At 42.1% G+C, this 12,577-nt stretch overlaps 1 protein-coding gene across 10 annotated transcripts in view; it reads left to right on the top strand.

Annotated features, from left to right (window-relative positions):
- Nucleotides 1-12,577, top strand: part of inpp4b (inositol polyphosphate-4-phosphatase type II B) — an 801,341-nt gene that overhangs the window by 504,131 nt on the left and 284,633 nt on the right. For 9 of the 10 annotated variants that reach the window (XM_073042760.1, XM_073042759.1, XM_073042764.1 and 6 more), the window contains one exon: nt 4,231-4,347. The exons of the other annotated variant lie outside the window; for it this stretch is intronic. In XM_073042760.1, the coding sequence (XP_072898861.1) occupies nt 4,231-4,347 (117 nt within the window). The remainder of the gene's footprint in view (nt 1-4,230; nt 4,348-12,577) is intronic. 10 annotated transcript variants of the gene reach the window in all.

Below are 12,577 nucleotides of genomic sequence, written 5' to 3'. Positions count from 1 at the left end.
CACCTCCCTCATCTGTGGGTTTGATGGTGAGCTTTGGATTGGCACGGAGGGAGTGGAAAGCTGGGCATTTAGGAGTGAGGTTGGAATAGGAGAAAGGAGTGTCCCTGAATGGTAGTGAGGGAGGAGGTGTAGGGGCAGGTGTAACACTTGTTTTGCTTACAAGGGTAAGTGCCAGGAGGGAGATTAGTGGGGAGGGTCAGTCCCTAAACAGTCCTTCCTGGTGAGGCAACACTTCACCCGTGAGTCTGCTGGGGTCATCTATGGTATCCGGTGCTCCCTGTGTGGTCTGCTGTATATGGTGAGATCCGACGTAGATTGGGAGACCGCTTCACCGAGCTCCTACACTCCATCCTCCAGAACAAGCAGGATCTCCCAGTGGCCACTTCCCATTCCCATTCCGATACGTCCATCCATGGCTTCCCCCACTGTCGTGATGAGGCTACACCCAGGCTGGAGGAACAACACCTTATATTCTGTCTGGGTAGCCTCCAACCTGATGGCATGAACATCGATTTCTCAAACTTCTGGTAATTCCCCCCAGTTCACAATTTCTCATCCCTTTTTCCATCCCTCACCTTATCTCCTTGATGCCCATCGCCTCCCTCTGGTGCTCCTCACCCTTTTTTCTTTTTTCCATGACCTTCTGTCTCTTTCACTAATCAACTTCCCAGCTCTTTACTTCATCCCTCCCCCTCCAGGTTTCACCCATCACCTGGTGTTTCTCTCTCCTCCCCCACTTTTTAAATCTACTCCTCAGCCTTTCTTCTCTAGTCCTGCCGAAGGGTCTCGGCCCGAAGCGTTAACTGTACTCTTTTCCATAGATGCTGCCTGGCCTTCTGAGTTCCTCCAGCATTTTGCTTGTGTTGCTTGGATTTCCAGCACCTGCTGATTTTCTCTTGTTTATATCCATACTGTAATTGATTTATTTATTTTTCCTTATATTATCATGGATTGCATTGTACTGTTGCCACTAGGTCAGCAAATTTCACAGAATAAGCCAGTGATATTGAACCCGATTCTGATTCTGATCTTCCCATAGTGTTCTGAATAAGCCGACTCTCACTTCCAGCATACCGGCAGTAATAGAAGATATCAGATGGACACAGTATTAGATGTGACAGGCTTACCCATGACCATACATGTGGGGATTGAAAAGCCTCTGTGTTATGATACCAGCAGATAAGGCAGGCATGCTATCCCGGGTCCAAGACTTAGCACGAGTAAGGGGAGAATAAGGCGTAACAACAGCACGCCAATTCGAGCTGTCGCAGTGATTCTAACATCCATTGTGAGGTTTGCACATTTTCCCCATGAATCATGAGGTCTCCCTGCCTGCTTCTGCTTCCTTCCCCATGAAGGCAATCTGGTTGATGTAAGCTGCTCCCAGTTTATGTAGCTGGTGGGAGTACCAAAGTGGAATTGATTAGCGTCTGAGCGAGAGCGGATTACAGGGAAATAAATGGGGGAGTGGGACTAATGACAATATGTCAGCGAAAGTATGAACTCAATGAGCTGATGGCTACCCTCCTGTTAAAAATATAATGTGAGAGGTCAACATGATGAAATAAAAACTTTGAAAAGATTTCTGCATTCTTTGGTAAAAGCCATTAAATTAAACCACATTACTTCATTTCTTATAAATGATGCTTCCAATCAGTTATTGTGTGCATCCACTGTCAATTTTTTTTCTGCTCATAAATGTAAGTGGAATCGTGCCTCGGCATTGCTTGAACTTTCAGCCTTGTAAGTGGTTAGTACACAAACAAGAGCATAATGCAACATTACCTTTGCATGAAAATGGTGGTTGCAGAATAAGTCTTTAACAATGCGTCCATTTATAGTTCATCTGGCTGAGATAAGGAACAATTGAGTCATATAGATAAGGAAGTATCTCGTTCATCAGACTGTCACTGCTGAATTAGCAGACCACAGCTACTCCAGAACACAAAAAGACTAGTGTTATTATCTTAAGAAAGGGAAACTTGTGCACCATCTTCTCTCCAAACGGTTACATTGCATTTGATGCTGGGGAGTGCAGCTCTGGATATCAGGTGAGGATGAAAGTTGAGCTCAGTAGCGACCTTTCACTTCGGTTGAGCAGTGTTTTGATACTCACTGTCAGTGTCCACACACAAGGCAAAGGGAGGTTAGCTGAGACACCAGAGGATGCAGTGGCTCTGTGAGACTGCCTCTGAGGGCTGGAGGAGAGAGGGGCCAGGCCAGAATTGATAGAAAAAGAAAACAGAACATAAATCTTGAAATTGTAAATAAATCACTATGATGATAAGTGACATATCAATTTGTCTATTTAACAAAGGACCTGATGGATGAAGTTTAATGGATTTATGTGCTGCCAATTCATTTTGTGAATTTGACCTAATCTGCATATTATGTAAATATTAAAACTGGGATAGTAAAACCCCGCTGACCATTCTGAAGATATAGATTTTCTAGTGAACCTGTCACACCCTGTCCATATTGTTTTTTCCAGCTTGATCCCTGGGTTTAATTTCCAGTGGAAAGTCACTGCCTTCCGGTGGGCAAGACCCTGAGCAATGCTGGTCTCCCCGAAGCAGGCCTCCATGCCTGTTTTGGAGTTGCTTTGACAGCTGGTCAGGCTTTTAGTTTAAGTGTTATGGAAACAGTGCTAGGTATTAGCAACCTGAACCTCTGAGTTGTTTTGTTTTGAGAGCATGGCCTGCCACCATGTTCATACAGCAGGCATGAACCTCCAATAATGAATGAAGTTTTGTTTATTTCACCTAAAACAAATTCTGAGTCCTAAACCTAAGGCAGACAAAGGTCTTTTCACAAGCCACGGCTGGCTAGGCCAGGCACTCCCAACCGGCAGACTTTGTTGTCGTTGTATATGTCCGAGCTACAGGTGATTAATGGGTTCTCCTCCAAGCCTCTGGGGAGTGAAGCTGAAATCCTTGCTGAAAAAAGCAAAAACAGTGAATGTGGTTCTGTGACAAGCCTTCAAGCATATCACAGGGATCCTGTTTAAAATCAGAGGCACTTTGTATGATATTTTTTGTAAAATAATTTAGAGCTATGCCGCTCTGAAGCAGAGTTGATGCGAACAGGAGATGGTAAGGAAGTTGGTGGTTCTAAGTTGCGCTGGCGCACTGAATGCTATGGTGAGATCAGTGCCATGGTGCAGTGCACCTAGCATTGGCACACACTGAGCTGGAGGCTTAGCATACCAGCTTAGGTTCCAACTTCCAAACAGGAAAGCTAGTGAATGCTATTAACTTGAGCATAGTTACGAGCTCAGCGTCAAAGATCTGGCCCAGTGGGTAAAAGTGAATGAGAGAGCCTGGCCAGAAAAGGGGCGACTGTCTTGTGCATCATAGCTCTGACCAGGAAGTCAGTTTTGTTTGTGGTCACTGTCCAACAGCTTTCTGTTACATGTAGGTGCAAGGTGTTAATGCTGTGTATGTCTATAGGAAGTGCTTTCATTTGCATTTAAACCAGTGGATTGTATTTTGCAGAGGCAGAGGATGACCTGAATGAGGATGTATTAAAAACAAACTCTACACCCAATTGTATTGTACGTTAGCGCACAGTTTCAGATGTGCTGAAATTATCGGTACGGTAACTACCCTAATGGCCACTTGCCTTGAGATTTTTGCCAGTTAGATGTCATACTCCAGTTACTGATCCCTCAGAGAAAGTGAGCTGAATCTCTAACTATAGAGCTAAGCCCCTTTTCACCAGGCTTTATAATTAGAATGACATCTGCACCAGCAACAGGCAGAAGCGCACAGTGGGTGCAGTTGAATCCTAATATCAACATTCCTCTTAAGTACAGAGGAAACTTAGCATGATGGAGTATCTCTTCTGAAGACTGAGATCGAAACAAAATCACTATTCCAGTAAGGAAGTCAGTGGGTTTGTTTTAAATATATTTTTGATGTAAAGTGTATTAAAAAAAACATTGAAGAAAATGTCAGTTAGGGGCACAATCAATGAAGGGGACTGGAAAACACTTGGCACACAGTTGTTTTGATTAATGGTGTGTTTCTGGCTGGCTGTGAAACTATAACGATGAGAGGCAATACTGTTAATACTGAAGAGTTTTCCTTGGTTTATCTACTTTTTTTATTTAGTTGCAATTTTTACCGGCTCCTTTTTATTTTTGATTCATGTATTTGTCAATTCTTTTTATGCGACCCTGCACACAGCTGCTAGCATACTGAGACAGGCCTGTTTGCTTGTGGCACACAGGGAACAAGGGATCCAGTGTTTTTGACTGGTGCTACCTTCCCACCGGGCTATCCCATTTATGAAGAGACGCGGGTGAAACTAACCGTCTACGATGTCAAAGAGAAGTCCCAAGAAACCGTGAGTACCTAACTATTTTTCTATTAAATGTGCATCTTCATTGTCCTTGGAAAATCAGAGCCTGAAAAATTAAAACATTTTTGAAAGCATTCAGGCAGATTCTAAATACGTGCCTATTCAGTTGGTAGCTTCACCTCTGCACTAAGTAAACAGATCATAGTATATCTGGAATAGCATATCTAACGAGAGGTAATTCATATTTAGTCTCCGTGGTGATCCTTTGTAGTTTATATTGTGCAGCTGCCTTGTCAAGCATTAGTAATTGCATCACAAATCCATATGAAAGATTCAGATGTTCTCTGATTAAGAAGAAATTTGAAAATGGCCATATTTCATTTAAAAATATTTACACCGTCTTCCTTATCCTAAATCTAAAGAGAAATTTTCATGGGTTTCAGTTTGATGAATGAAACTGCATCACATTTGTGACATTGTTACAAAGCAGTTGTGTTTTTCTTGAAGTGAAGCTTCTTAAAGATGAGCTTTATTTGATACATGTACCTCAAAGCATGCAGTGAAATGAGTTGTTTGCGTAAATCAAATCAGCGAGGATTTTGCTGAACTGCTCGGAAGAGTCACTACGCATTGTAACTTGCCCAATACACCCTAACTCTAACCGTGCATCTTTGGAATGTGGGAGGAAATTGGAGCACGTCGAGGAGACCTATGTGGTCATGGGGAGAACGTACCAATTCCTTACAGACAGCGTGGGAACCAAACCGCGATCTTACATCTAATCACTACACTACCATGTTGCTTCTTGTTTAAAATATCTTTGCCTGGAAATTAAGGTACACTGTTTCTTTGGGGATGTTTCAAAAAGAGATAGTAGCCAATCAGGTGACTTCTAAAATTAGAGAATTGGGAAAAATAACCTATTGGAGCAGCAGAAGAGGCAGCCACGGAGGAGAATGAAAACACGGGAGAGGGGCCGGATGCATTGTCAGTGTGCCTGGCTGGATTCCTCCCTCTGCTACTCCCTTCCATGCCAATTGTGTTTCATGGCAAGAGTAGCGCTGTAGCCCTTCAAGGCATGGTCTTACTATGCTGGCAGGGCTGGTGCAACCACAGTATGTGTGTATACATTGAATGGGGTGAAAGGATGCTATAAGTTATGTGGGCAGCCAGCAAAGTTGTTAAAAATTTGCTTATGGATAAAATGTGAGGCTACTGGAGGCAGACGTCAGTACATTGACAGGGTAGTGCAGACCCTTCAAACGATGCCTCTTTGGCCATCTGTGGCGGGGTTTCCACCGTAACCTTGGAAACTGGAAATGTGCGCTGGATGATATCATGACAGGCTAGCATGTATCATGCAGGGAAGTGTTCAATTGATCCACATAAAGTGTTGGAGGAGCCCAGCAGGTCAGGCAGCATCTATGGAGAGAAATGGACAGTTAATGTTTCAGATCAATATCCTTTATCTGATTTTCAGCACTTTGTGTGTTGACCCAGATTCCAGCCATTATAGTCTCATCATTCTTCAATTCATCCACTACTTATAATTGATTTTAATTTCTGCCTTCCGATTAGACCCACCCCCTCTGGTTTCCTATGTGTATATCTTACATAAATATCACATTGCACAGTACAACCAGGACCATTTCAAATCATCAGGCCAATTCACCCTACCCTTGTTTGCACAGGATTGTGCATGCATGTGATGATATCCTCAACGTGTGCAACACCAACTTTTGGCTTCCTGACAGAAACTGGAGCAATAATATATAACCTTTGATCTTTTTTTTTAATCAGTAAAACCAGGTGCAAACCCCACAGCATGTTTCTGAATGAAAAACTATTGGCTGGTACATTGGTGTAATTTTGTCTGCATGTGCCTGTCAGAGTTTTGAATGATAATAATGCAAATTTGTTGCATTATCAGTGACTCTTCAAATGCTTACAGCACACTTTAAAAGTCAAGCATGGCACAGTTAAGTTGGATCTCTGTCTGCCTGAAGACCCCTTCCACCCCTCCATTCCAGGCCTACATGTTGCTGTATGGTGACTGCCTGGAGACTGTGACCTGTTTCTCATGAATCTAGAAGGGCAAACCACAGCATGTGATCTCTCTGAACAGTTGACATCTGGAACTATGCAGGTTGTGTTTTAATACTATAATCAGGATGAAAACTACCTTAACTTTTTGTGGTAAATATTTCCAGTCTCACTGTGTTTGGGGTGTGGTGGGGTGAATGGAATATCCCTGTTGGAATTAATATAAACCAAGTAAGTGGACAAAATAAGGGTGAAATCCAGTTATTGCATATTAAGATGTCTCTGTTATTTGTAATTAGAATGGATAATTTTCATCACATTGAAGGATTAAATATATGCTGTGCTATAAATTTCAAGAAACTGCCAGTCAAAAGCAGTGTGAAGTGAAGAAGCAGCCTGTTTATTACTGGATAGAGTCTGAATTTGGGTGACAATCTTGCTTACAAGATAAGGAAGAGATGCAGAAGGGAAACAGAGTTAACGTTTCTGATTGACAATCCCTTGTCAGAACTGGGAAAGAGAGAGAAGAAAAGTCTTAATTTCTGGGGTGGTTGGGTAAAGGAAGATGGACAAAATCTCTGAAAGGGTGAGGCCACAGTTGTGATAAGGATAAGCTATTTCTGAAATCATCTGATTGATAGGTTATTGAGGAAAGTTAGAGAGCGAACATGAATAAAGGAACTTAAATGCTGGGATGCAGCTAATACTGTAGTTCTGCAACTAACACTGTACAACTCCCGTTGTCCTCATTAACCTAGGATCTCTAGATAACTTCATCAACAGTTCTTCCTGGAGACAACCCAGGACGTAACCAATCAGTGATATTACATTTCTTTTACTTCTTACCCCATCCTTTCTAACTTCCCTCAATTTTTCTCTCTTTCTTACCTCTGACAATGGGTCTTCAGTTTGAAACACTAGCTCTGACTCATTTTCTCAGATGCTCCCTGATTACTATGGGTTTCCAGCATTTCTACGTTTATCCATATTTCCAGCCTCTCAGTTTTCTGATTTTCATTTACTAGGTTAAGCGATGTTGCGGATTGCTGTCACCAAGTTGCTAATATTGCCACATGGGCCGCTGAGGGTATACAGGTTAATGGTTCTTCCAGAGAAGTTATCCATTTATCTTCATTTGGCCTTCATGATTCTGAAGTCCATCAGCATTGATTGTAAATTAGCATCGACTGTACTATTTTTGTTCCATTATATCAGTCGGCCATTTTGCATCTCAATTATTTAGTTAGATTATCTTTACTTTAAAGAGTATGGCTACTATATTAGAAGGAATTCCTTCTCATGGCTTTGCCTGAAAACCATTATTATATTAGTTTTGCTGCTGTGTGACAATTTTAAGTAGTCACTTCAGCAGGCAATATATCTGTTGCAGCTGCTAGCTTATTTCTGTGACCGTATGGTGTCCAAAGTTATTGGTACAACAACTAGCTCCAGCCAAAGGAACACTGTTCCACACTCTAACAAGAAGACAATCATATTGGATAGGAACAGACTGATCAGTCAATCTCTGGACAATCTCACACTTGAAAGCCTAGGGGGTAAGGGAATGCACATACAGTGTTTTAGCCATGGTTGTTCAAAGCTAACTTGGTTCAGAAAATGTTCCACTTTGGTTATTAAATTGAAAATTTGACTCCATTACATGAAGGTTACTGAGAGAAACTAGAAAAAAAAATAGCTCTGGCTGTCTGACACTGATTGTGAGGGAGGTTATTTAAATCTAATGTTGGATAAAGTGACTAAGCATTCAAGATATATTCAGTGAGTACTCAATCAGGACACTTCTAGATAAATTTTAAGTTCGTAGAATTAATACAAAATTACTGACCTGATTAGAAAATTGTTCAGGAGATAAAATAAATGTAATTGGTGCATTACAATCTGGAATGATTTAGCTATTAATATATAAGATAACATGGTAGGAAGCAATCTATTCAAGTGTTTATTAATGACAAAATAGTGCGCCATAGAACTATAGTAACTGGAGTTCACCTTGTATTCCGTATGGTTAGCCTCCAACCTGATGGCATGAACATAGATTTCTCAAACCTCCGGTAACGTCCTCCACCTCACCATTTACCTCTGTCACCTTATCTCCTCACCTGCCCATCACCTCCCTCTGCTGCTCCTCCCCCTTATCTTTCTTCCATGGCCTTCTGTCCTTTCCTATCAGATTCCGTCTTCTCCATCCCTGTATCTCTTTCACCAATCAACTTCCCAGCTCTTTACTTCACTTCTCCTCCCCTCCCCCCCCCCCCCCAGGTTAGGGAGCACCTATGAAAATGAATAACGTTTCAGGCTGAGACCCTTCATCACACTTGGAAAAGAAGGGTGGAGAAGCCAGAAAAAGAAGATGGGGGAGGGGAAGGAGGACAAGTTAGAGGGTGATAGGTGAAGCTTGATGGGTGGGGGAGGGTTGGTGAAGTAGGAAGCTGGGAGGTGGTGGGTGGAAGTGATAAAGGGCTAGAGAAGAAGGAATCTGATAAGAGAGAAGAGTGGGCTGTGGGAGAAAGGGAAGGAGGAGGGGTATCGGCAGAGGTGATAGGCAGGTGAGGAGAAGAGTAAAGGTGAGAGGGGGCCTGAGAAAGAAATGGAAGAAGAGTGAAGGGGGAGAGGGAAAAATTACTGTATTAGAGAAATTGGTGTTCATGCCATCCGGTTGGAGGCTACCTAGATGGAATATAAGGAGTTTCTCCTCCAGCTTGAGAGTGACCTCAATGTGGCAGTAGAGGAGGTCGTGGACTGAATTGTCAGAATGGGAATGGGGATTGGAATTCAATTGGTTGGCCACGAGGAAACCCTGCTTTTTATTGATGGAGCAAAGGTGCTTGACAAAGCAGTCTCCCAATCTACACTGAGTCTCACCGATGTATATGAAACCACACCAGGAGCATCGGATACAGTAGACAACCATGACAGGTTCGCATATGAAGTTTTGCCTCACCAAGCAGCAGACAGTTGGGGGAAGGGGCGTAAAGATAAGTTTGGTGGTATGTTCCCGTTGAAGATGGTGTAAGTTGCGGAGAGTAATGTGCTGGTTGCGGAGGCTCATGGGTGGTAGGTGAGGACAAGCAGAACTCTAACCCTGTTAAGGCAGCTGAAAGATGGAGTGAGTGTGGATGTCCGGGAATTGGAGGAGATACAGCTGAGGGCTGCATCAGTGGTGGAGAAGGGAAACCCTGTACATTGAAGGAGGAGGACATTTCTGATGTCCTGGAAAAGAAAACCATATTCTGGGCACAAATGCAGCAGAGACTGAAAAAAAGGAATGGTATCTTTTCAGCATACATGGTGGGAAGAGGTATAGTCAAGATAGCTGTGGGAACCGGTAGGTTTACAAAAATATATTGGTAGATAGTTAGTCTTCAAAGATGGAGAAAGAGAGATCGAGAATTGGGAGAGAAGTGTCAGAAATGGACCAAGTGATTTTTAAGGTCACGGTGGAAGTTGGAGGTGAAGTTGATGAAATTGACAAGCTCAGCCTAGGCGCAACACCAATGCAGTTGTCATTGTATCACAGAGAGAGTTGGGAGCATTACCAGGGAAGCCTCGGCTGTTCCACACAGCCAACGAAAAGGCAGGCATAACTGGGGCCAATGCAGGTGTCCACGGCTACATCTTGAGTTTGGAGAAAATGGGAGGAGCTGAAAGAGAAGTAGTTGAGGGTGAGGATCAGTTCTGCCAGAGGGAGGAGGGAGGTGTTAGAAGGTTGGGTCTCCTGTCAAGAAAGAAGTGAAGAGCTTTACAACCTTCTTGCTGGGGGGTTGGGTAGAAGTATATAGAGACTGGATACCCACCAATGTCAGCCTGATCATGTCTCATTTCCACCACCAATTCAAGACCTGAATATTCCTATTATTCCCCAGCTTTCCACAATTTGCATCCTATCCAATTTTCTTTGCTAACTTTGCAAATGTGGAGCAAATGGAGGAATTTTTTTTGTGTGCACTTGAGTCTGCAAGGCCTGTTTTTTTTTGCATGTAACCCTATAAAGGAACTGCTCCATAAGCTGACGTGGCTTCTTACATATACTTACTAAATGTGATTTTTAAAACCAAAGAAGAATATCTGGACTGCTGACTTACTGAATTTTATAAATCCACTACTGCAACTTTCTTCTGAATGGCGAATTTGTGTTTTGGTTCTGGACATAATTGTGTTGAAACATGATGCAATTTTTGTAAAAGGCATTAAAATACTTTGCATTGCTGACATTTACCATTTTTGCAGATTAACAAAAGACAGTTTTTCAGACATTCTGCTCATGGGCAATATTGCAAACAATACCACTCCATATAAGAGGGTTTTAAAAAAATTAGGCTGTATACAGTGTGGCACTTAGCTGAGCTCAAAGATCAAAGTAAATTTATTATCAGGGTATGTATATATTACCATATTTATAGGAAAAATACAGGAAATATATAGGCATTTATAGGAAAAAATAAATATAATACCATTTATAAAACACTATACATAAACAAAGACTGCCAAACAACCGATGTGCAAGAGAAACCCCCATGTTTCTTTTGTGCTGGCTTACTGTGGATCAGCAATATAATCTCACCCTATTGTAAACATAGCATAGGTTGGTCTTCATCATCTGTGGAATGGGGAATAGAAGATTCTGTAAACATGCCCTCCTCATTTCCTTTTGTTTAAATTCTCTGCAAAGTGCTTCTGCGCTTATGTTAGATGACATAAGGATTTGCCTTGATGTGGCATTCTGCACAGTTAAAGACCCAACCAATACTCACAATCAAAGCCGAAATATTTTAAATGATTTTCTGGAAAAGTGTGGGAAGACTGGTGGCTGTAATTCTTGTGATTCCAAGATAATGAGCCATGTCAGAAATAAAATCAGTGTAATTACCCTTAGCTTGAACCAAACTGTCTGACGCATTTTACAGATTTAAGCTGCTGGTTGGAATCACCAGGCCGCTGCTGCTGCTGTTCTTTTGAAAAATCTCTGCCTGGTGTTAGAACATACTATGTTTTTTTTACATGGTATTATTGACAAGGTGTTTTACCCTATACAGCTTGAGATTACATAATAGCATGCTGTTCCATTTCCTTTGCTCTGCTCTAGCTCCAGTCGGATCCTTTTTGCATTCTGGATTCCTGATTAGAGCCACTGTAGTCTGCAGTTATCAGACTCTTGAACCGACCTCTGTACGATAAGATGGGCTCTTGACCTCACGACCTAACTTGCTGCAAAGTTGCACTTTATGATTTTGCCTGCACTACACTTTCTCTGCAGCTTTTACACTTTATACTGCATTGTTTGTGATTGACTTTATTCTACCTCAGTGAACTGTGCAATGATTTGATTTGCACAAACAGTATGCAAGACAAGCTTTTCATTATTTCTTGGGACATGTGACAACAAGAAACCAATACCAGTGTATTCAGATGAACAAGTTAAATTTCTGTAGTCTTGCCACAAGTGAGAATCTTTTTGTCCTTGATACACAAGGAGTATCAAGAGCTCACTTTTGAGAACTTTACCTTCCTCTGTGTAGCACTGAAATAACTAGCATTTATGGATCTGCTAATCTGCTAAATCGAGCCCTAATTCTAACCCTGCCAAATTATGGTAGAAAATTTGTAACAGCACTCTTAAACTTCTGGAGTACAACAATTAAGACCATAAGAAATAAGAGCAGAATTAGGCCATTTGGCCCATCGAGTCTGCTCCACCATTCAATCATGGCTGATCCTTTTTTTTCTCCTCCTCAACCTAATTTCCTGACTTCTCCCCGTAACCATTGATACCATGTCCAATCAAGAACCTATCAATCTCTGCCTTAAACACACTCAATGACCTGACCTCCATAGCTGTATGTGGCAACAAATTCCATGCCCTCTGGCTAAAGAAACTTCCCTGCATCTCTGTTTTGAAAGGGCGCTCCTCTATCCTGAGGCTTTGCCCTCTTGTCCTAGAATCTCCCACCATGGGAACCATCCTTTCCATATCTAATCTGTCTAGGCCTTTCAACATTCGAAAGGTTTCAATGAGATCCCTCCTCGTCCTTCTAAATTTCAGTGAGTACAGACCCAGAGCCATTAAACGTTCCTTGCATGATAACCTTTTCATTCCTGGAATCATACTGGTGAACCTCCTCTGGACCCTCTCCAATACTAGAAAATCTCTTCTAAGATGAGGAGCCCAAAACTGTACACAATTTTCAAGGTGAGGCCTGACCAGTGCCTTATA

Source organism: Hemitrygon akajei, chromosome 4 (assembly GCF_048418815.1).
Source record: "Hemitrygon akajei chromosome 4, sHemAka1.3, whole genome shotgun sequence".
NCBI lineage: Eukaryota > Metazoa > Chordata > Chondrichthyes > Myliobatiformes > Dasyatidae > Hemitrygon > Hemitrygon akajei.
This window is presented reverse-complemented; position numbering and strand designations above follow the sequence as displayed.